At 35.7% G+C, this 25,617-nt stretch overlaps 1 protein-coding gene across 1 annotated transcript in view; it reads left to right on the forward strand.

Moving 5' to 3' along the window:
• Window positions 1-7,057: 7,057 nt before the first annotated feature.
• LOC136036693 (mediator of RNA polymerase II transcription subunit 23-like) overlaps window positions 7,058-25,617 on the forward strand; it is a 120,880-nt gene continuing 102,320 nt past the window's right edge. The window contains exons 1-5 of the mRNA XM_065719007.1: window positions 7,058-7,149; window positions 12,275-12,519; window positions 16,007-16,139; window positions 18,075-18,257; window positions 22,118-22,312. Coding sequence (XP_065575079.1) covers window positions 7,105-7,149; window positions 12,275-12,519; window positions 16,007-16,139; window positions 18,075-18,257; window positions 22,118-22,312 — 801 coding nt within the window. The 5' untranslated portion in view covers window positions 7,058-7,104. The remainder of the gene's footprint in view (window positions 7,150-12,274; window positions 12,520-16,006; window positions 16,140-18,074; window positions 18,258-22,117; window positions 22,313-25,617) is intronic.

Genomic DNA, 25,617 nt, shown 5'->3' on the forward strand with positions numbered 1-25,617 from the left:
TTATTTTTTTTCATTAATGTAAATTGTGCTCTAGTCTTGAGACGGATAGGGGTTATCAGCCTTAATCATGTTAATTTTTGCTCGTAGTTTTTGCTCATTCTTAGCTTAATGGACCTCTCTACTTTTCTTTGAAAATTATGTGTTGTAGAAAATGTTTTTAAATCAATTAATATAAATATTGATCCAAAATTGAACATAGAAGAAGGAGACCAGCGAACAATTTTCCACGGAATCCATTCTCCAGGCACTTTTCTATGGCTACTATGGCTTTTCCCAAGGTCATTTATTTATTTTTTTTTTCCAGTAATGCAAATTGTGCTCTAGTCTTGAGAAGGTATAGGGGTTATCCGCCTTACTCATGTTAATTTTTGCTTGTTATGAGTTTGACTCAGCTATTTATTGTAATTTTTGTTCGTTTTGAGTTTCATTTATTTAATGATAACGTTTGTGTTATTTTTACGCTTGGAAGATTATTATTTTTGTTCATTCTTGGCTTAATGGACCTCTTTACTTTTCTTTGAAAAATATATGTTGTAGAAAAAGTTTTTAAATTAACTAATATAAATATTGATCCAAAATAGAACATAGAAGAAGGGGATCAGACAACGATTTTCGATGGAATCCATTCTCCAGGCACTTTTCTATGGCTACCCAGTAAAGTGGCTTTGCCATTAGTGGTCTAAGATTGTCGCCTCGACAAGATAAATTATGAGTGACGAGCGTTGAAATCAAAACTAGAATCTTATTTCAAAGAAAAATTTTCAAAAGTACAATCAGTTCCATTACAACACACAGTTTAAATTACGATATTGAACGTTAATAAGAGCCTTTGTCAGTTTGTACTGTCGGGTAAATGTCAATTTTCACTTCTCTATTTTTTCTCTTCAGGCTAGGTTGAGCCTTTGATGTCAAAACGAGCAATAAATCAAGGTCTATTTAGAAAACGAAATCTAACCCCATCTTGCTGAGGTGTTTATTGACTTGTTGTCGGTGCTGACAGCATTTGGCCAACTTTGCCATTTTAAGTCCAATAAATATTCGGCTTTAGTCAATTTTGTTAAGGAGTTTCTCCATTTGAATTTACAAGCGAGGAAAGCAAAATTACTCTGAAATGGGGACCTACTCAGGGTACACTCAAATAAAGTGCCGTTGGGTGTGTTCCATCAAGGTGAATAAAATGAAGAAGTTCTCTCAATAGCATTCAATTTAATTATAGTAGAATATCAGTTGGAATTTTCTAAGTGCTTCCTAAGTTATTTTCGTAAAGATTCAGGTTTGTTCTAAAAAGGAACGGTCCAATCAAGGATTTCGAGGAGAGGTCGTTTCGGTGGCCTACAAAAAAAATGATGGGATAAAAGCTAAAGTTCTTTACTTTTGAGTGTTTCTCTGGCCAAAATAAAGAAAGTCTAGAATCCCTGGATAAACACTACCTCGTCGACTTGTCACTTGGAAGGTGATTGAGCTTCCAATGTTTTACCAATGGTCATTACCTCTTTTCTGACATCACCCTTCATCAGGTCAACTCCGCCTGAAAAAAAAGACAAATGAAGAGCCTATTTTAAAGGCTGGACACACTTAACTTTTTTCGGTACTGATTTTCCAAAATGACACCGACTCGCTCAAAATGACACCGACGGCAGCGATTCGATTTTAAATTTTTTTTTAGTTTTCAATGGCAATTTACATAAACAAAACTGAATTTCACCTTGTTCTTTAAAACTAGAAAAAAAGAAGAAAAAAAGCGTTCTTTCTTTCACAGCTGTTTCAATCCTCAATCTATTCTTCTCTTTATTAGGAAAATCAAAAGATCCACGTTATTATCAATAATCGAACTATTTATAAACTGCAGTTGACTATTGAAGTCTATGATTTTTAGTTTTGAAAATCTTGCACAAAGGGCATAGTTTTTTATTGCTATCATTTGCTCACTAAGCTGCTGAAATTGATGTTGAAAAAAGTTTTGTGTGTCCAGCCCTTTAGTCTTAGTGCTGTTGTGGCAGTGTTGACACCGTCACAAGTTTCCTGTTGAATTTCATAGGTTATTTGCTTGGTCGCAGGCTCACACGTTTTTGCTGTGAAATGGTAGACAGTTACAAATTTTGAAGCTAAAGCTCCTGGGCTTCCAGCAAAGAGACACTTAGAGCTTTTATGACAATTTTCTCCCCTTGGGTGACAATTTGGGGTCTGAAAAGGAGATTTTTGGCATTTTTGGCATCATGCATTATAAAAAAACAACTATTGATGCCACAGTTCTAAAAAAACATTTTAAGAGATCCACAAATTGCTCGATGACAACATGTTACCCTTTGAAAAACAAACTGTTTCCGGCTTAGTTGACATGGGCATTCGTCTACCCGGCAACAGGTTCTTTTAAATATTCAATACATCTTCAATTATAGGAAAACACACATTTTGCATCATTTTGTTCAGACAAAAAAAAAATCTTGCTAAATTTTGATTTTTCTTTTCCAGCCATACATTAATTAAGGAGAGGGAATTTACTAAACTTAAGAAGATATATAATTTTAATGGGTGATAGTAAGTTTGTTATATCCTCTTGGATGAAAACACTATACTAATAATAATAATAATAATAATAATTTATTTGTGACCCACTTGAAACAGCGGAGTATAAAACAAGCACATAGAAAAAAAAAGAAAAAATAACTTCTGATAACACATTAAATTACTGTAGAAAACATTTTAGAAGACCATGAAAAGGGCTAATAGTAAAATGTATCGAGTCAGATAGTTTCTGGTGTAGCACTTTAAGTTTATTTAATAAATCCGGAGCCCCGAAATATGTTACCATATCACTGTTCTTGTACCAGGGAGGAATATACAACAATTATCGGAGGAAACGAAAATTAGATGACTTGAGAGCCTTTAAATCATTTCTTTTTTAAACAGGATACAATCCAGAAAGATGTAAAACCAAGTGGTCACAAAAGCAAGAATAAATTTGTGAAAGGGCTTTGCGGTTGTATTTCCCCCTGTCCGCAATTATTTTATAATAACCCACTTGAAGTTTAACCTTAGCATCAGAAACAATTTTATTACGAAAAGAGACTAAATGGTTAATAAGGGTAATGCCCAACCACCTTTAGGAAGTCACGCACGGAGTTTTAAATTCAGAACAGTTAAGTCTAGAAGATTGGTTAGGAGAAGGACTAAAATGAAGGAATTCACACTTATCAGGGTTAAGGGTTAGACCTACATTCGAGAAAGCAGTAGAGATAGAACGAACAGAAGCCGAAAGCCCAGATTTAGTTCTATTAATGAAAAGAATATTGTCTGCATAAGCAAGATATGAGACATTTGAACTACCTAAAAGGTAAGTTGTTGGAAGACTATTTAAAATATCACCAATACAACTTTTGAAAATTGATTGAGATAAAACTCCACCTTGTCTCACACCTTGTCTTACGGAGATCTTTAACATAGAAGGATCAGAAGGAGAAGATTTAATATGAAGGAAAGAATGACCATACTAAAATTCTAATAAAGAAACAATAGAAGCATTCACTCCACATTTAAGCAAAGAAAACAGGGCTTGGGAGTGAACTACAGAATCAAAAGCCCTAGATAGATCTAAAGATGATAGCCCTTCCCGGAAGCATCAGAAACCAGAGTAGAAAGAACTTTATGGGCATGCTGACATCCCAGACCACGCTGAAAACCAAACTTGTTAACTCCAAAATTTATATTATCTGTTATAGAAGGGAGAAGTAAATACTCAAGAGCTTTGCTTAAGGTACAAGAAACAGTGATAGGACGATAAGATGAACATGAAAATGGAGCTTTCCCCCTTTTTAAAGTAGAAGTAACTGTGCCACACAAGAAACTGTCCGGCACGACAGAACAACACAAACACATTTGAAAAAGTAGTTGTAAATGCGATATTAAAGGGGGGCAATCAAGTTTTAAATGATTCACCGATATTACATCGGTGTCAACTGACTTAGACTTAGGCCTTTTAATAGCCAGGTAAATTGAATCAGCGGATATCGGTAATATATCCTGCTGAGATAGAGCAGACGGTAGAATATGTTTCAAAACAGCTGAAAAACGTGAATGAACTGCATAATTAATCCGGGAAAAATAGCAGTATAATGCGATTCCCAAGCTGACTTAGAAATATAATTGCCAGGACCATCACTAATAATTTTACTAGAATTTAAAACATTCTTCCAATCACTTGGATTTGATGGAAAATCAAGACCCTGAAATCGGACTGCACGAAGGTATTTCTTATAAGCAGATTTAGCGCGAATTTTTTATACTGAAAACAATACCAGGAGCAGGCCTTCCGCATTCTGACCATATACGCAACCATAACTTTGCACGGTTCTTAATCGAATTCAACTCTGAATCATTATTCCACACAGGTTGACGAGTCCCTAACCTAACTCGTTCACAAGTGACAGCACAAGACTCAGCATTTTTCTAATACGAAATAATTTGAGAATAGTACCGGTTAATAGCGGCAACCACATTTTTCACAGGCACCCTCTTCTGGAGCAAATAAAACGAAATACGAATAGAACTAAGTAGTGTAGCAAGCGTCACACTGTAAAGGACAATATTTCCACGATTCCAATTATACTTGTCGAAACACCGTGAGGGCTTAGGAATAGAGGAATATGCAGGAACATCAGATAGGGAAAACGTAAATGACATCGGCATATGATCAATGTCTTGTTCATCCGTAAGGAAATGCACTTCAGAAATACTGAGACTTGGTGAACAGATTACATGGTAAATATTTGATACACTTCCTGAGTGATGAATGTAAGTATAGGACTGATCCTTTGGCAAAATTTTATAATCAGGAATTAAATCTAACAAGCAGTCAGTTCTGGTCAAGTTATCTAAAATATTGCAGTTCAAGTCACCAACAATCATATATGTCAGTTCGGAATCAGCGAATTGCTTCACAGCTGAGCATAACGAGGAGCAAGCTTTAGCGAACCGAGTCATAGAATCAATTCCACGTGCATTATGTGGCAAATGAGTGTTAATTATAACAGTATTGCCTAACTGGATGGCAAGAAAATGATTGTTCGAGCATAAGCAAGTGGGATTTAGACCACTTAAACTCCGCTTCACAAAACATGCAAGCCCTCCAGAGGGCCTGCCAAAAGTTGTGCGGGCATTTATAAGAAATAACTGATGTGATGTACTTCGTTGTAGGAAACTCAAACTGGTGGAAGAGAGCAGATATTCTTCTAAGCAGACTATATCATAGTCATTTATGAACTTGTCGATCACGGAGGCTTTATTCTTAGTGTTATTAATATTAAAAGAGAGTAGGGACATCGAGCGAGTCATCACTTGGCAGCAGAAATCACTTTTTTAAGGACTTGACATTTAGGCTAAACGACACATGCGGACCACCACATTTCGCAGGGAGTTTACAGGGAGAGTCTTTCGTAGAGACATGAGGCCCTGAGCATATTGCGCACTTTGGATTTGAACTGAGACAGGCGGACTGGAAATGGCTGGGAGATCTACACTTGTGACAGCATCTAGGTGGGCTCAGAAACTCGAATGAGTTCATAGCTGATTTTTAGTCCTATTTTTAGCAGCCGAGCCTTTCACAATAGATCTGTAAACTCAATCTTGACAACTGTACAGGCACCAAGACGACTAGCTGATGCTATACCTGGCCCACAGCAGAATTGGTCAACATCAAAGTCAAGAGGAATTCCTTTAGCACTTCCAAGTATTTTTTTGTGACAATCTTAGTCGCACAAGATGTTACCGTATTTTTGATCGAAGAGCAAAAGTCATTCACTGCAGATTTGTCTATATGAACAATCAGTTGGTGTTTTTTTGCTTTTACACTACTAACACATTCATGACCAGTAACTTCATCCAGCACTTCTTTTCTTTTGATTGGATTGTCAAGTGAAGCAGGGATCTTGGAAACCACAATAGTCGCTAGGGCGTTTGGTTCAATAGGTTGAGGAAGGGGCGGAAAATAGTTATCATAAACTGCCGCACGAGACACAACAGCATTAAGGACTTTTCCCATTCGCGTCAGCTTCAAGGATAGATGTGAAAACATCAGGTCAGGAACCGAAGGAACTTCATTAGCTGACAGGATAACATACGTAGGTACGGTTAAATCTTCAGAATCACATTTCGTCACCAACTCAAGAATATCACGTTAATGACTCTTTGTAGCCTTATTTCCAGTACGTCTTGGGCAAATTTCTCCAGGCAAAACTTTGTTCCAAAAAGCAGACTTTACCGCCGCAATAGCAGCTGCATCGAAGACTTCCAAGGCATGCCGAATAATAAGAGCATCATCAACACCATTATTTCGGCTAAACTGCAAAAAGTTCACAGCTGGCAAATAAACCAGTTCTCCGCACGTCATTATTCCAGAGCGATTACACAATGTCCGTTTGAATAATCCTTTCTCGAATGCATAACGTCACACACAATTATCACAGACAAAAATAGAAGTAAATTGCTTTTACATCAAAAAATAAATATTTTTCTCTAAGTTTTGCTTTTATTGGATTTACAAAAATACAGCCAGTTCAATTCTTTATTACTCCCTCGCCCTCTCTCCGTAACCCTGAGATAAAATCTGAGGTCACATGAGTCAGCTTCGCTTCTAATAAAGTCTATTAGATCATGCAGGCATCAATGCGATTATACGGCGATGGGAATATCCCCACTAGATTCTTTACCATGTTAGATTTCGAAAAAGGCTTTTTTGAAGTAGTGGTCTATCGAAAATAGTATTTCTTTATTTTATAGAAACCAATAAAAACCAAATAGAAACCAAATAAAATTAATCACAGGTGAGGTTGTGTCCAGAAGGGGGTTAAGGAGTTTGATCCCTCTCCCCAGATTTTGTCCAACTCACGAAATCATAAACAAAGCATATGAAATTGTTTTCATATGTTTTAAGTTTTTTGGAAACCTCCAAAACTTTGGCTAGGGTCCTGGTCACAGATTTTTCGTAAATTTTAGAGGTTTTTCGGCACTTTTTCACAGGCTCTAAAAATTTGTGGCGGCAACTTTTATTCTGAATTTCGGCGTTTAGGCTATCCTGCTTTATAAAGCAAAACATTTCAAAAGTTAAAGATGACAACAGAGAATGAAGTCTCAAATCTTGTCTCTGATCTGACAGTAATGCCCATTTCAAAAATTAAAAACATTTAGATTGAGCCCTCCTCAGTAGAAAAACTCAAAATCACAAGGATGGAGATCATTTATGGGATAGGCTAGGACAGAAATTTACCTCGGCTAGATAGAAGAAGGAATAGTATACTGCTTAACCAAATTCTTCATTCAGTGCACCTTTCAAACAACTCTTGTGTGCATGATTTCTTCTGAACTAAACATACAAAGGTAAATGTTTAGTTTCATCACACTGGACACTGTATAAACTAGACACTATGCTGCAAAGCAGAATGGCGTCTTGGAGCTGAGGGAAGCTTCAGGGCTTTGAAGCTGAGGGAAATTTTAGGGTTGTATGATATGAAAATTAAAAATGTATAAATCGGGTAGGGTTTGAAACTGAGGGAAATGTTGGGGTTGTATATTATAAATGAAATTATATTTTAGATACTATTTCCAGTCTCCAATGGTAATTTCTGTATTGTAGTAAGTTGAAATATAGGCCTAATTTAAAACCTTGTGAATCCATTAATGCTAATTATCAACTTTCACTTTCAAGTTTAAACTAACCAATGTACTGTTGAATCAGAGTGATTATTTAAATTTTATGTTTATGTTCTGTTGATTTGAAAAAAATACCTTCTGACAGAATAGAGATTAGGCCTATACAGTTTTTCAGTTTGAGATTCAATTTGTTTGAAAAGATGCTTCAGCTATGGGAAGGCCTTGGTGAAATAAATTTGGTTGAATACTAAGGGAACATTAACTATAGAGCAAAGCAAATTAGTCCAGGAGCCCTGAAGGCAGCAGGACAAGGTCTGTATTCTATATTTATTGAATAATTATTCAGTTTGAAGGCTGAAAGAGTAAACAAAAAGTAGATCATAAACATCAACTAACAAGTCAACCAATGAGAATACGGACCTTGCCCCACTGCCTGCCAGGCTCATGGACTAATTTGTTTTTATCTATAGGTAGGCTACTGTTATGCATATGCAAAATTGGACATTTGGTTTCTTCAAACAGCTGGCTAATCTAAACATGAAAGTGGATATTGACATCAGTAGACACATAGGTCATTTAATTATCCTTTGACTTCCTACTATACAAAAATTACCAGTGATGACTAGAATTAGTGTTTTGAATATAACTTCATTTGTATTGTACAACCCCAACTTTTCCCTCAGCTTCAAAACCAGCCCACTTTATGCATTTTTAGTTGGCCCCATGGAGGAGGAGGGTCAATCAGAAATGGATGCACTTCTAGAATTAGCATTTCCATTGCTGCTTTGCAGCAAAGTTTCCAGTCTATACAGCTTTTGATAAAACTAAACAATTACCCATACAAATTCTAGAATAGGGGCTTTTTGTAATCTTAGGAAATAGGAGAAAGGAATTTTCAAAAACAAATCTAGGGTCTAAATTATGCCCTGGGAAGGTGTTTTAGCAGCACTAGAGAGTTAGGGCTCCTCTGAAGGAAACAAAATAATCTGAAGGAGACAAAATTGGTCACTTTTCTGACAATAACCCCCCCCCCCCCCCTTATGGTCTCAGATATAGTCCTAGGATATAAAAAGCACTATAACAATAAAATTCTTGCTTTATAATATGTAGCATAATCATGGAAAATGCTTAGATTAGAGGGATCAGGATGAAACTTGGTGGGAAAAATAATCAGAAGTCTTAGATACATGATTTACATAATTGGAATGGATCTGCTCTATTGGGGGGGGGGGGCTTGATTCTGAAAAAAAATGACAAATTTTTAACTTAAAAAAAGGTGACCAGATCTTAATGAAATTTGATATTTAGAAGGATATTGTGCTTTAAAGCTCTAATTTTAAATTCTGACCAGATCCTGTGACATTGGGGGGAGTTGGAGGGGGAAATCGGAATTCTTGGAAAATGTGAAAATTAGGGTATTTTTGTCTTATGAATAGGTGATTGGATCTTAATGAAATTTGATATTTAGAAGGAATTCATGTCTCAGAGCTCTTATTTCAAATCCCAACCAGATCTTTTGACATTGGGGGGAGTTGGAGGGGGAAATCTTGGAAAACACTTTGAGTGGAGGAATTGAGATGAAGCTTGGTGGATAGAATAAGCAAATGTCCTTGATACATGATTGACAGAATTGTATAGGATTTGCTCTCTTTGGGGAGTTTGGGGGAGGTGTTCAGTGATTTGGCAAGTTTGGTGCTTCTGGACATGCTAGGACAATGAAAATTGGTAGGAGTGTCAGGGAGCTGCACAATTTGACTTGATAAAGCCGCTTTCCCAGATTCGACCATCTGGAGGGCTAAAAGGAGAGGAAAAATTAGGTATTTATAACTTACAAGTGGGTGATTGGATCTTAATGAATTTTGATATTTAGAAGGACATCATGACTCAGAGCTCTTATTTTAGATCCTGACCGGCATTAAGCCTCTTATTTTCCTTCTTAAATCAATCTATTGATTCATAGAATTTTGTTAGAGCTCATACCATATGATCTCTTGGCTCTTAGCTCTTCTTGCCTCGTCACAAGTGCCATATGAGCTCTTAGCTCTTGTTAAATTTTAAGACACAATTTTCAAAATTCTTTAAAAGCTATTACAAACAAATTACAATTGATAAAACAATAAAACAAATTACAATTGATTAAATTACTAGACACAAAGCAATTCTTTAGGGAGGGACCACTTTCACATCCATTTTGTATGCTCTTTAAAGAGGGATGGGGTTGAGGTAGATACTGTAAAAGACCTTCCTAGGGTATGCTTATTCCTTAGAAACATTCCTGAAAGGTTCATTCACCAAACTCAATTGTTTTCCAAGACAACAAAAAGCCCAAATCTTGAATTTTACCCTAAACACTATGATAACAAAAGAGTTTAGCCATATGACTCATAATGCAGCACTTTTAAAACAATATTCTTGCTGCCAAGATAAATTATACCCCCACCCCCCAATGAGGCCAGATATAGCTCTTGGCATTTATCAAATTTAGCTGATTTTGCTGTTTTTTTGTACTTGTGAACAGTTGAACAGTAATACAAAATAATGCTTATTTGAATAGAAATCCACCTGAGTCCATTAAATTTCATATATAGTCTAGGGCTATATATGACCATATTAGGAGACTAAGAGTGCAATTAACATCATTATTATGAGATGTGTCACCAAACTATGCCAAGAGTCAGGTATGTAATTCTTTGGTAGCTTAATGACAATTATATTTAGAAGCAATATTGAAAGGGAAATCAAATGGTGCTATTCTTTTCCTATTATAGTGCTTAATTGTTAAAAGTATAGCATGGGGAAGAAACATGGTAGGAAAAAAGAAATGTACTATTAAGTTCTCCATTCAGTTTTCTTTCTATATATAATGATCATTGATGTTACAATTGCACCCCAACCATTAATGGGGCCAGAAATAGACCTAGTCTATATACAAGAGTGTTATTTTTTTGTGCTTTTTTGTTTATGAATGAGCTTTATTTGCTGTTATTAACCAATTATTGAAAAGAAATAAGTACAAAAAGATAATGGAAAACCCAAAAACTAGCAAAAATTTTTATATAGCCTAGAGCTATACATGGCTGCACAAGGAGGAGGGCTGGGATCAAATTTTATTGGCAACAATTACTATATCTAGAAAAGCATTCAATAGAGAATCTAATGGTGTATTTCTTTCTTCATATCAGATTTCTACCCTACACTATATCTTCATCAGTTAGTTCTGAAGGGGGCTTTTTACAAGCGTGTCTCTAATGATTGTCTCAATCAGTACAATTGCATCCCTGCATCTCAACATGTTCTTATGGGGCCAAGCATAGACTAGCCCTAGGATGCTTGCTAATGTCTGTTTTTTTTTGTCAAATTGGATTATGCTGCTGTCCCAATTGAGGGTATATATTGAAGTTTTTAACATCAACACTCCCTTCCTGTCTAATTTATAAGGTCTATAAGACCAACGAAATCATTCCTAGGGTAGTTCTAATTAGAATAACAGACTAGATTTGACTAAGAGCCCAGTTCAACTGAATAGAACTGCTTTGGAAATGTTGGTTTATATTATTTTTTTTTCACTAACAGTTGGCTCATAATGCCAATTTAAAAAAAAACAGGCATTAGGAGGAGGGGGAGGTGCAATTGGGATGGAGAATCAACTTTGAATGTCTAATAAATAGAAACTTTTTAAATATAATTAAATAAGAATTTTGTATAGCATTTAGTTCAGAACATGATGTATACATCACTGTTGTCACTATATTCTTATAAAACAGACTCTCAAGTCAACTTAAGAAAAGAAATTTTTTTGAAAGAAAGAAAAAGAAAGAGGCTAAAGCTTGGAAAGACATTTTCATTTGCTATTTTGGGCTCTATTTCCATTTTTGAAAGTTTTTTTCACCTAGCTCAATGAATTACCAAGTTTGTAGGAAATCAAAATCTTTGTTTCAACCAAATCAACCATGTACAAAAGAATGAGATCTTAAAAAAAAAAAAAGTCTGAAAGCATGGATTATAGGAAATTCAATATTAGTGAAGCCTCAACTGATGTGCAACAATGGTGAAATATAATATCAATAGAAAAGTGCTGAAATGAGGCCTCTTGCTGCCCCTAAATTGTTATACTATGTGAATGATAATTTTTTGGGAAATGGGCCTATAGCCCAAACTAAAGTGTGGGACTTTGTTTCTAATTTGCATCTTCAACCTTCTCCCCCTCCTGAAAAACTGAAACTGACTTCTCAAAGGGTTGTCAAAAGTGAAATCAACTTGATGGGCTGTGATGGAAAAGTTCAAAGCCATGGCTAATTGGAGAAAAAGCTAAGACAAATAGTCTGAGTGAGAGGTAAAGTTGGCATAAACCTGTTTCAGAATTGTAGAAAAATGAAGTAATTTCACTTGTCATTAGATAGTCTATCACCCATCCATCCTAGGGCAGAACTAAGATAGATAGCCATGGAATAAGGGTAATTCAAATAGTTTTTGAGTCATCTGAAAGCAATTGGAGGCCCAAAATGAAGGCTTTCAAAGGTTTTTGTGCTATATGAATGATCTATAGGGGGTATAATCTGCTGCTAAAAGTACCAAGAACTCAAACCCCATATAGCATCAAATAACCTTAGAAATGCTTTTGATTTTTCAGAAAATAAATACTGTTGAAGAAGGGTTTAGTCCATTTTTAATTTTAAACCAAGAAGAAGATACAGCCAGATGGGAGTCTCTCCAGAGTGATCTTGGTGCTGCAATACAAAGAAACCCACCAGAATTTGTTGACTTAGGGCTAAAGCAGCTAGCTCATGCCATTTCAACACAAGTTGTGCACACAAGAGCAAGGAAGCTTTTTCTATTACTCGAAGAGCTGATCAAGTTGGGAATTGTTCCTGCAAGGTAATGCTTTTAATTTGTTCCTGTTTCAGGTGCCTAGTTCCCTTACCTCTCATAGAAGAAATAAAACATCAAATATTTTTTTATTTGCAGTGTTTTTTATTTCTTTGCTTATTGTATAATGTGTCTGTTTTTTTTTCATTTGATGAATTCAGCCTTCCCTGTCTCACCTATTTCATTACAGATGCAAAATAAACCAGGAATTGAAAGTTTCAGAGAGGTCACAATTTGTTTTACAAAATACTGTGGTTGTTAACCAGAACCAAAACAGAGAGAGAGCAGAGAAGTGAAATTCTCTGGATTCAAGCCTCTAAAGAACCCACATTGCAAATATTCTAGTAAAATTTGTTAGTTTACATTGCAGGTTTTTTCATACAAAATAGATTAAAAATATTATATTTCTGAATTTCGTATGATCTTTTTCTCTGCTGAATAGAGAATTTATAATAAATAGAAATCCAGTGTCAATGCTAAAAAAAAAAAAAAAAAAAAAAAAAATCTTCAGTTTACAACCTAAAAATAAATAGCAAGAGGAGGTGTAGATAAATTTTCATGAATATTTCTTAAAATAGCAGTGTTGGAAGTTGAGTGTTCTTAGGTCTTTGCTCACATGGAGTACCAGAAAGGCTTCATTTTGGGGATCCAATACAAATTTGATTTAGTTTTTATGCGGCCGCCTTTACTTTAAGGGAAATCTAGCAGTTTCCAAGGGTAAAAAACACATTGCCAAATCTGGTGACTGCATGCTCCTAGTCAAATAAAAATTATATCTTATTTAATGCAACCTTGTAGAGGAGGTACAAAAATTAAGTAAGTGTTACACACAATTATATGTCAATTAAGGCTGGCATGTACTTGCCAATTGCCTGAAAATTATTGCTGGTAACTAAATGCTACTTATAGAACGTGTCTACCTTGTATCTCTTTTAGGATCAGAGGGAGAATCCATCCAATAAGTAGAAATTCTTGTTCAAATAGCTTCTGTCCCCCTTGCTCAGGTCACTAAACTTCTATGGAACTGTCAAAGCATAAGACTCACTACAAAAATCTGAGTCTAGGAGCGATCGTTAAAATTACTCTCCTATATGGATGTGAAAAATTGGGTATCAAAGCCCAAAATAGCAGAAAACTGGATGTTTTTCATCATGATTGTTTACGTTATGTTCTATGCGTCCAGCACCATGGAAGAATATTCAACAAAGGGATCCGTGAGTGCTGCAAACAACTGTACCCATTCTTGGAAATTGTAAAGAGACATTAGCTCCTGTGGCTGGGCCATTGTCTAGGGTGTGAATACCGCTGATGCGTCCTGAATTTCGCTACTGAAGCATAGCTGCTTGAAAGTTTGAAGTACCAACCTGGAGGCTAGAAGAAAGATTAGTGTTCAATGGCTAATAACGTTGGAGAGCCGCATGGATGTTTGTGCCTCTTTGGTTGACTCTGCAACAGTGACTGTCTCAACTGAACCTTGTCAAAGCTGTTGCACATGACTGTGCCACACGGGAAACGAACTGTGCCACATGGGTCTAACTGAACCTTGTCGAACTGAACCCTTCTCAACTGAACCTTGTCGAAGCTGTTGCTTCACGGAAAACTTCGTCAGTGAAATTATGGATGCCGGGCGAGTCGAATTAGTGTCTGGTCCCTGTCAAAAGTAAATAAGTAAAAAGTAAAGTAAAGTAATAAGTATAAGTCAAAAGTAAAGTAAAAGGTCAAATAGAATGGTATAATTTTTAATTAAACCTTATTAAGAAGTTTTAGGCATCAATTAAGTGTTAGATCTTGCTTTTTTAGTATTTCATTTCTAAGGCTGCCTGATTATACTAATTCCCTTAGCTTAAGAGAGTGGTGGTAGCAAAAAGTGTTATAAATTAAGTTGTATCAAACAATTTGTGGTAACACTGTTCACTCCCAACTGCTCAAAACCCCCAGCAGCGAATTTATCGTTACCCAGCCCAAACATGTATGTATGCATCCCAATAACAAATGCTATGCGTAAACAATGAACAAATTTTATAACTTAAAGACTTTTCCCTTGGGGCTGTGTGGGGGTTATGTTATACCCAAAGGCAAAGTTATTGGGCCTTTCAACTGTGATGAACGAAATGGCTATCACAAAATTTTGATAGGACAATTTGGGAAAAAAGTAGCGGGGGAGGTTGCCTAGTTGCCCTCCAATTTTTTTGGTCGCTTAGAAAGGGCACTATAGCTTTTAATTTTTGTTTGAATGATACAATCACCCCTGGTTAAAACAAACAAAAACCAACAAATTTGCATTCATGATCTTTTTCTGGAAAAAAAATACAAAATTTTCCATTTTGCAGATAGGAGCTTGATACCTACACAGTAAGGTTCTCTGATACGCTGCATCTGATGGTGCGATTTTCATTAGGATCACCTGCTTTTTCGAAAATCTGTAAAATTTTCTCAGGCTTGTAACCTTTGATGGGTAAGACTAAACTTAATGAAATTTATATATTTCAAATCAGCATAAAAAGCCGATTTTTCAATATATCTATTCGCATCAAAATCCTTTTTTTAAAGACCGTTTTTTAGAGTTTTGGTTACTATTGAGCCTGATTACTCCTTACTTACAGAAATTATTCCGTATATGAAATGGGCTCTCCCGTCCTCAACGCTTCGTTCTTTACGTGAAAGTTCGACTCTTTCTCACAGCTCTATTTTTTAAAACAATAAAAACTTTAGCGTAAAGAGCGAGGCGCTGAGAAGGGGACAGCCCCTTTCATATACAGAATAATTTCTGTTCGTTTTAAGTTTGAAGTCGCTCCTTACTTTCAGTAGAAAAAACCTTTTTTTTTAAATTAATTACTTAAGAGGGTCATGATTACCGTGATATAATTATTATTGTTGCCATGAATGAATGGTTTATTTTAGAACAACTAATCGCGTGCTCAAATAGCTGAATTTGTGTTTAAGTTGAAGAATATAAAGACTAAGAATAACACCGATAAAACACCATTATAAAACATAGTCTTTTGGTACATTCTTGAGCCTATTAATCGGGCAAAATCAATAAACAACAATAAAAATTGCTTTATAACCAAGGAGAACCAATTAAAGAAAACAGGCGGTTTGACATTACCTGCTTGTATTGTACCACTTTATAAACAGGGTATAAGAAGTTTCCTATCCTTGCCACGGGAAGTCACTACAGGACTCAATGTATTTATGGGGGTTTTGAGGGTAGATGGGAATTTGAGATAGAAGAAGAATATCGAAAACCCAAGGATAAGAAAGGGCCTTAATCGCAAACCCTTGACACAAAGCATTTTCCCTCTCAGCCAGGATGGTTATTAAATTTTTGCAGAGAAAGTGGCAAAGAAACTTCCCTTTTCTGTATATTATTCTGAATCTTCTTTGTGTATTGGTTCTATTTTTCCTATTTGTGCTTCGGCGAGTGCGTAGTAGGGTGAGCAAGTATACTCTATGTAAGGTTGATGCATAAAATGTATGTCGCTTTTACTTTTAGAAAAGTGTTTGACATCCTTCTCGCAAATGAGAAATTATCGCCTCACAACGAGTTCTATTGGAATGGAACCTTCCGACTAATCTATAAAATCATTTCTGATGTAGATTATAAAGGAGTTCGAGAAATAATGAAGGTAAGATTCTTCGTCGAATTCATTTTTTAAGATGCTTTGTAATGGGACTTGGCATGAATAACATTTGTCAAATGATATCAAAAACTGTTTGAAAATATTCGATAAAATAGGATCATTGTTAATATTAGGTGGTAAATTTTGCACGATTTGCGGAAGATGCCTCTTCCAATCTGTTGAATATGCTACCATATTCAAAAATGCTTTTTCATGTAGTAAGATTTAAGAGGGCAATCAAGTTTTATTGATCTAAACTTTTTTGGATGTTAACAATACTAATTATTTCCCGTTCGAATTAACAATTTTGCTAATTGTGCTTCTGTCCCATGGAATTCCTTAGAGGGGGGGGGATAAGTTTAATTACGTGCTGTAACTCTGGTGGCGAGGGAAGAGGGCTGGAGTATTCACAGGCCCACTTTTTACCACTGAGCATTGAGATTTAGATTCTATGCATGATGCCGGTTTTACCAAGTTGCATCATGCCTACTCTTTTAAAATTTATTTGGGAAGAATGACCATTGTCCAATTTGGGGCCCTTGTATCTAAAGCCACATCGATCAAATCCGCCCTAGAACTATCTTCTTTAAGCTTATCTACCGTTTTGAGTGAAATTGAAATCGGAAAATTTTGATATGTCGTCACGTAATGCAACAGAGATGCCTGGGGGGTAGAAATGGCACTAATGGGGGTTGGGTTGCATTCCAGTTACTTCTGAACCTTGAAAATGTGATAGAAAATTCCTTTCCAATTTTTTCGGACCATTTTAAGACTTGGAGACACACTTTACTAACAGAACAATTGCGCTTAGACTCTGAAAATATCCACTTATTGAGTTATGAGGAGTCAAATAATGTATACATTCTATTATTTATTTAGATACTAACATCAAATTTGAATAAGCTCTTGACCTTGGAAATCATCAAAAGCAGATGTACCCGCTTGTTTGGTCATTAGATTAGATTGTGAAATGTTCTCTACAGGTTTAATCTCTTTATTAATATGGCTACTTAAAAACAACAACATATATCAACAACAATGCCGAGAAGACCGTAGCCTGTTTGGGACTAAGCACAAAATTAACAAATACAATTGAATTAAACTAAAGATAAAAGAAGGAAAATAAAAGACGGATGGGGTTAAAATTGATTGGCTTCATGCCCCCCCCCCCCCAAAAAAAAAAATCTCCGTAAAGATAAAGAGCCAGCCATCATAAAAAAATCTTAGTAAAATCTTTGTCGATGTCTAAACGAAATCCAATTTAAGAAATTTGGGAAATACCGGTCCTTTCCGCATCCAAAGTAAAGAATAGGTTGTCTAAGGTGATCTGATTTGGATAATATTGAGATTAAGACAGTCTTGAATAGACATAGATTTGCCGTCTTCTGGCGGACCCACAAAGAGTTCCAGAGTTTGGTCTTGCTTTCAAGGAATGACTGCTCTCAATTATTATCTTCTTATTTCAGGTGAGCCTAGAGAAGCCCATCTGCCTTTTAACACTTATGCCTAACTTCGTAACGCCTAGAGTTAAAAAAAGTGCTTTTTGGGGACAGTTTTTAATTATGCTATTCTCCTCTTCTTTCTATGTCTATTTGTCATGTTGAACACATTTTTATTTTATGATATTTTGATGTTTCTAAAGTTCCATCAGCTTACATGCCTGCTAAACGGTTATTGACTGGATAATAAAAACAAAATGTTGAAAGATTTTGTTTTCCAATTCAGTGTTTTGAGATTTTGTGGATGTGCCTTCTGCGTGGTTGTGCCACAAAAAGCCTTTCTATGGAAAGTGTTGGTATTTCCTAAATTTCTTATCTTGGACATCGTCAAGACATCATAGGTTGAAGCTTGTTTCAGCTTGTTTTGGATTGGCTGAGAATGTGTTTGTGTGGAGATTTGAATTTTTTTATATTGATTTTTTTAATTATAATCTTTTTTCAGGTGTGCCTAGAGAAAGCCCACCTGCTTCCTAACGCATACGACCCTGGTCTGCATTTACAAGTCGCAGCTTTGCAAAAAGTGATGGAGAAAATCTGCGATAGGAAAGAGTGTCTTTTGCCTGCGTATTTTGTAGTAAATGAAATTGAAAAGATGTATCCTGAAAACAAGAATTGGCCACATTGGGTAATTTTCATTTTCTTCTCTTGTGGTAACATTCATGCCACCACCAACTGATAATACTTAGCCGGTTAATTATAATCATCAAACAGTTCGTGGTAACAAACTGTAGTAAGGAGCGACCCGGCTCAATAGTAACCGAAACTCTAAAAAGCAAAATTTTGATGCCAATAGTTAGATCAAAAGAAACGCATTTCAATGCTGATTTTAAATATATAAGTTTCTTCAAGTTTAGTCTTATCCATCAAAAGTTACGAGCCTGAGAAAATTTGCCTTATTTTAGAAAAAAGGGGGAACACCCCCTAAAAGTCATAGAATCTAAGTGAAAATCACACCATCAGATTCAATATATCAGAGAACCCTACTGTAGAAGTTTCAAGCTCTTATCTACAAAAGTGTGGAATTTTGTAATTTCTGCCAAAAGACAGATCACGGATGCGTGTTTATTTTTTTTTATTTATTTTTTTTCCTCGAGGTGATTGTATCGACCCAGTGGTCCTAGAATGTCGCGAGAGGCCTCATTCTAGCGGAAATTAAAAGTTCTAGTGCCCTTTCTAAGTAACCAAAAAAAGTGGAGGGCACCTAGGCCCCCTCCTACACATATTCCCCTTCCCCCCAATATCACCGGGTCAAAATTTTGAGATAGCCATTCTATTCAAATTAGTCGAAAACTTAGCAACTATGTCTTTGGGAACGACTTCATCCCCCACACTCCCCAGCGGAGGGGCTGCAAGTTACAAACTTTACCATTGTTTACATACAGTGTAATGATTATTATTAATTGTACAGACGTTTTCAGGGGGATTTTTTACTGTTGGGATGGGGGTGGGTCAGGGGAGGGGGTTACGTGGGAGGATCTTTCCATGGGGGAATTTATCATGAGGGAAGAGAATTTCCATGAAGGTGGCGCAGGATTTTCTAGCATTATTTAAAAAAAAAACAATGAGAAAATTAATAAAATTTTGTTTAACTGGAAGTAATGAGTAGCACTAAAAATTAAAACGATCAGAAAATATTACATATATAAGGGAGATCGTCTCCTCCACAATACCTTGCTCTTTACGCTAAAATATTTTTAGTAGTTTCAACTGTTTATTCTGCGACCTTTGTGATTCAGGGGTCATTCTTAAAGAATTTGGACAAAATTCAAGCTCTAATGTAAAGAGCGAGGTATTGACGAGGGGGCGAACCCCCTCGTATACCTCATAAAAATACACAAATATAGAAGTTCATTAAGTAAGTTAATTCGTAAGTTACGTATATTTATTACTAACAAAAACATTCGTAAAAAAATAAAATTCTGGTTGCATTTTTAAGTAGCCAGTAATTAGAGGGCAACTAGGCCTCCTCCCCCGCCCCTTTGTTTTATCAAAATCGTCCGATCAAACTATGAAAAAGCTATTTAGCAAAAAAAAATAATGTGCAAATTTCGTTTTAATTATTCATGTGTGGTGAGCCAAAATCAAAACATGTATTAATTTAAAAACGTTCAGAAATTAAATAAAAAAATAGGTTTTTTTAAACTGCACGTAAAGAACGACATCAAAACTTAAAACGAACAGGAATTATTCCGTATAAGAAATGGCTGTCTCCTCCTTAACGCCCCGCTCTTTAAGCTACAGTTTGACTTTTTTCTCTCAGCTGTACTTTTTAAAACAGTAAATAAAAAACATGAGCGTAAAGAGCGGGGCGTTGAGGAGGGAAAAGCTCCTTTCATATACGGGGTAATTTCTGTTCGTTTTAAGTTTTAATGTCGCTCCTTGCTTGCAGTTCAAAAACCCTTGTTTTTTTATTTAATTAGCTAATAAGAACAATTATAATAATGTGCCACGAGCTAATTTCGGCACAATTTTGGAATATTTCTACATAAGCAGATAAAAGTACAATAATAGACTCAGAAAAAGCTTTGTCAATACTTTCTACGAAACTCAATTGTGAAATTATTTTTCAACCATTGCACCCCCTGCTTAGACAACGATGTTTGAAGTGGATGTATATGGCCGTTGATTTGTGTTTAAGCACGCAATTCTTATTATTTGCTTGAATCTTTATTATTTGTTGGATCAAATAAATAACGTAGAAAATAGTAACAACGTATGAAGATTGTTAGCTGTTGCAATAGGGATTTTTCGGCTGTAGCAACGATTCTATGAGACATCACTAAAATGAGAAAATCAAAACTCAAACCAGTGATAATTGTCGTTTTCCTGGTATCAGTTGGATTATGAGCCCTCATTCGGTTCCTCAATGTCAAATGGCTGATGATTTCTGATATCTTGACGTTCTTCGTCAATTTCGTTGATTTCGTGATATCTTGAGTCTGAAAGTCAAGGGAATGGGACCTTCATCAGGTCCCATTAAGGAGTCAAGTCTTCCTGACTTCTAAGTCAGGAACCACTCTAAGTCATGACCACTAAGTCAGGTCTTCATTAAGAAGGGCACATTTGAGACGGTTGAAGCGTTATTTTACGTATAACAACTTCTAGCCCTTTCATTTTGAAGAACGGGAAATGTATTTGAAGGCATTAGAGGTAGAGTACTTCGAATGGGGTTGTAACTAAAGATATATGCTTTATGTAACAATTTTACAGCACTAGTCTCGTTAATTTGTACTTGCTTCCTACAAAACAACTTTTTCGTCTGGGTTGGTCGACTCGGGGCTTCTCCTTGGATGTCGTGATGACAACATTTTCGGTATTCCTCCTTATTTCTTGCAGTCCTAAGCGGTACTGGGAAGAGGTTGTTGGAAAAGTTTTCTTGCCAGCTTTTGGAAGGTCGTCCTCTTGTGTGAGAGGCATTATTTCTTCCACCAACCACTATTTTAGACTGTTTGACTGGTGACATGCGCTGGACGTGTCCTTACCATATAAGCTGCTGGATAATCCGGGTGATGATTTGTGGTTAATTTAAGATGGACTGTAGCCCTTCATTTGATATGTGGTACGCTTGTAGCTACATTTCTTATGCAAATACATGAAAAATTGATTGTAATATCCTCCCCCCTTGAATTTTGAAGAATATTTTTTTTTTTTCCTAAAAAAGGATGTAAGATATGCTTACTCCAGTACATTTTCGTCGCCCCTGACTGTTTAGAAAGATTTGTAGTCTTAATCGAAATGGTTCAAGCCCATTCTGTGTAAGAGCAGATGAGATGGCCTGGGTATGTCATCTTGATGCCTAAGACCAGTACCTGTCTGGTGACAGTAGAAAAATGTTGGGCGTTGCAGAGACAGATTAGGATGATGTCGTAACAGATAAAGTCTATTCAGATTTCGTTGCAGCTAGCAAAAATCAAAGCTTTAAGCCGAATCTAATGTAGGAATGTTGCCAGGGTTTCAGCTTAGGTGACTTACTGCTAAGTTGGGTGTGTAATGGTAGGAGATGTCCCCTAGGGAAAAGTTGTGAAAAGCCCTAGTTTGCTTCTCTAGTTTTGTTCCTCGTTGTGTCTAGCCACTGAGGTCTGGCTGAACTTAATTAAATTGTATTGATTCCTATTTTCAAGTTCAGATTTATTTAGGAATAAATGGACTATGCGAATATTGGATTTCCTTTTTTTGGCAATATCACTGTAGAAGAATTTGTTTGATTACAGGTGGTTTTTGTTCCTTTTTTGTTGACTTTATGATGGTTGATATTTGTTAGCAATATTCCATGTTCATTGACCCTTCGTATTGGTTGAATTTCTTTGACTTTGCTCTTTAACCTATGTTTTGGGATGGATATGGTCATGAATAAAGTATGGGATGGATATGTCTTGTCAAAACCTTATTCAAGTGCCAATCTATTCAAATTACCAATATAGGGAAACAGTTTTTTTCTTTTCTCTCCAAATTATTGCTTTTACTGCATTATTTGTTTTCTTTTAGTCTTTAGCTCCTGTTCTGATGAATAGTATTGATAGCTTCCGTCCACTGGCCCAAATGCTATCTGTAATTGGTCGACCAAGCCTTTTACCAATAATAGATCATTCTTTACAAGTTGGTCAGTACGCTTGGAAAATGGAGCATGGAACAATGAAATTCTGCCTAAAAGGGAATTTGCCTTACGATAAAGAGTACACTGTAAGTTTGGTGTCTTTTTGTTTTCTTTTTTTACAATGTTCAATATTTAATTAGGCCAATTACACTTTTGTCTCTAGTCAATGCATCTTGTGCCAAAATTTCTTAAAAATAATTGCTGAATGATTGAAGTTAAGGCCATAGTTACTAGGACCTCTTAGATCTCATATGGATTAAGTCTACCTATAATTTTTTTTTTGAAAATAAAGATTAATACAAACAAATAAAAAAATTGACATCAGTTACTAAATGATTTTCTTAGAAGCCGTTTTAGTTCATCCCAAATTATAAAATATTTACATTAATTCTTTATTTTAAATCACATATGCGAATTTAAAAAGTCCTGCTCATTTTTTCATTTGATAAATACATTTAATGTTTAACATTTAATTAGAGCGACAAAATTATTCATTTGTGACGTTTCCTTCCAGTTTGTTAAAAATTCTTTCAAAGGTCATAATTGAGCTTTCCAACAGACAAAAAAAAGTGAAAAATGCCATCCCATACTTCCGCATCAAAAAATGGACTTTTATTTCATTGGTGTATTTTTGCGACGCCAATCGATCTTTTTTTTTAGCCAATCACATCATTTGTTAACCGCATGACAGAAATACTTTTTTTTTGTATTTGCCTTTTTTACTGTGTCAAATTTTTAGCCAGTTAAAAGAACACAGAACCTGATTGGTTCTTTTGTATAGAATTTTTAGTAATTAAAACGAACGCAAAACCTAATTTAGTTATGGTCATAACCCCAGGAAAATTTTGTACCTTATTTGCATAATTTAGGTCACATTCTCCCCCTGCATGGCTGATTAACAGTACGTTGACAAAGGCGATGCAGAGGCAATCCAACTGCCCATACGCAATTAGCTCATGCATCCAAAGCGAACTATGTTTTGCTTCAAGTCCCTTATTAGATAAGTCTTACATGAGATGTTTCGCTTTAAATTGGATCTGTTGGGCGATAATTTGATTATACGATGTATCAATGTTTTCACTTTCTATATCTATTTTAATGATTTCGATATATCTGATCGTTTTTTTTTTGCTCAAATTAATTAACTTTTCGCTTTGCCAAAGGTCAATAACAAAAATTGTAATTAAAGAGTATTTTGCACACATTTTAAACATTGAATGATAAAAAAACAAGCTTCAATGACGTAGAGGCTTAGCATAAAAATCTAGATTTGAATTACACGGGCTCAGTCCTCCGGATAAAGAAAAATAAACTACTGGCTATTTTTAGCTATTCAAAATCAACGGCATTTCAGTTTTTTCCCCTGAGAATTGTTTTGCCTTTTTGTGATTAAACAGCAAAAACATTTTTTTCAACTGAAAGTAAGGATCAAAATTAAAAACAAAATGAATAGAAAATATTACTATATGAGTGGTTGTGGGTCTCTGCGTCCTGATTATATACCCTTATTTGGGCTCTAAAGATTACCTATACCTGTATTTATGCCCCGGGCAAGGATGCCTTAGTTTCTATTATGGCCCCCCAGGGACAACGCCCCCTTCTGTCCGTGCCTCCTTTGGTCCGGCCTAGGGGAGGTCCCTTTTTTCTTAAAACTGAAAGCTAAGTACTTCAAAATCATCTAACATTGCTGAGGATAACAGATGCAATTCGACCATATGCATTCTTTTTTCTCAAAACTAAAAGCTAAAAGTACCTCAAAATCATCTAACATTGCTAAAGATAAGAGATGCAATTTCACCTTATGTATCTTTTTTTCTCAAAACTAAAATCTTTGTTTATGACATCCTCCCACCTCAACCGCGGACGACCTGCTTTCTTATTAGCCCTAGACGGTTGGCCGAAAAGGACCATCTTTGGCAATCTGTCATCCTTCATCTGCAGAACGTGCCCTAGCCATCTCAACCTTTCTCTCATTATAGCCCTAGAAAGCGGGATTGAACCACACTTTTCGTACAGCCTACTGTTTTCAATATGATCAGACAGCCGGGTAACCAGAACAATCAGTAGGCAATCTCTCTGGAAAACATCTAGCAAATCTTCATCCGCTTTTCGGAGCGCCCACGCTTCCGAGCCATATTTGACCACCGTCATCACTTTTGCTTCTAATATTCTAATTTTGGTTTGCAGACTTATCTTGGTATTCTTAAAAAAATTTTTTTGCTGTTAAAAAAAACCCCTGAGCCTTGTCTAGTCTACTTTTAGCATCTTCACTGCTTCCACCGTCTTAACCAATAATACTACCAAGGTAAGTGAAGCTATCCATCTGATCAATCTTTTCGTTACCCAACGTCACCTTTTCATCTTCACTTATTCCTAGACTTGGTGACTTAGTCGTCTTAACATTTATTTTCAAACATATTCTAGCACCCTGCACTCGTAAAACCTCTAAAATTTCATTCATTTTACTCATATTTTGATCAATGATGTTTAAATCATCAGTATAATCGAAGTCCATAAGTTTTTTCCTCCTCATTTAATTCCATCGTCTCCCATTGCCTTTCCTGTGCTTCTTAAGACAAATCCATCAAAATAATCCATATAAAGGGGGATACCATACAAGGATAAAACGTTCTTCTATCAACAGAGTCGAACGCTTGTTTATAATCTATAAAACTGAGGACTAAAGGTGTTTGGTGACTCAGGCAATTCTCAATTATTAACCAAAGAGTGAAAATTTGGTCGACGCATCCTCTACCTTTTCTTAAACCGCACTGTTCTTCATCAAAATTTTCTCATAGAAACTTTTCACCATTAATAGAATTTTTTCTTTATAGATTTTTTCAAACATTTTTTTTTCTTTAATTCATCGTCTCTGATTGCTCATGATGTCATTCGCCGTGCACGTTTATTTGATTGTTTTGTCATTGTGATAATTATTTTGTCGTTCTGCTTTGTGTGGTGGGCCGTGGACTTGGGTATTGGATCTTCAAATATTTTTATTTATGTTGTAAATATTGATAGGATCACCACAATCACGAGCTCTGCCTCTCTGAGGCTACCCAGTGCATTATATTTGTTATACGTATTATATTAATAAATTGAACTTGAAATTTAAAACTTTGTCTGCAGCATCTCTCAGTCTAAAAAGTATCTAATTACTAAGTAATTTGCTACCTAAAGAGACCAGACTAATGCCTCCATAATTACCACACACACTCTTATCACCTTTTTTATATAGTGTTTTAATTAAGGGTTTTCTAAAATCGTTAGGTACTTCCCCTTTTTCAAAATCATATTCATAATCTTCAGTAACTTATTTCTAACCTCAGAGCCGCCATATTTAAGAAAAACATTTACCATGCTACCAGCACCTGGAGCCTTATTATATTCT

This window comes from Artemia franciscana, chromosome 15 (genome assembly GCF_032884065.1).
Source record: "Artemia franciscana chromosome 15, ASM3288406v1, whole genome shotgun sequence".
Lineage (NCBI taxonomy): Eukaryota > Metazoa > Arthropoda > Branchiopoda > Anostraca > Artemiidae > Artemia > Artemia franciscana.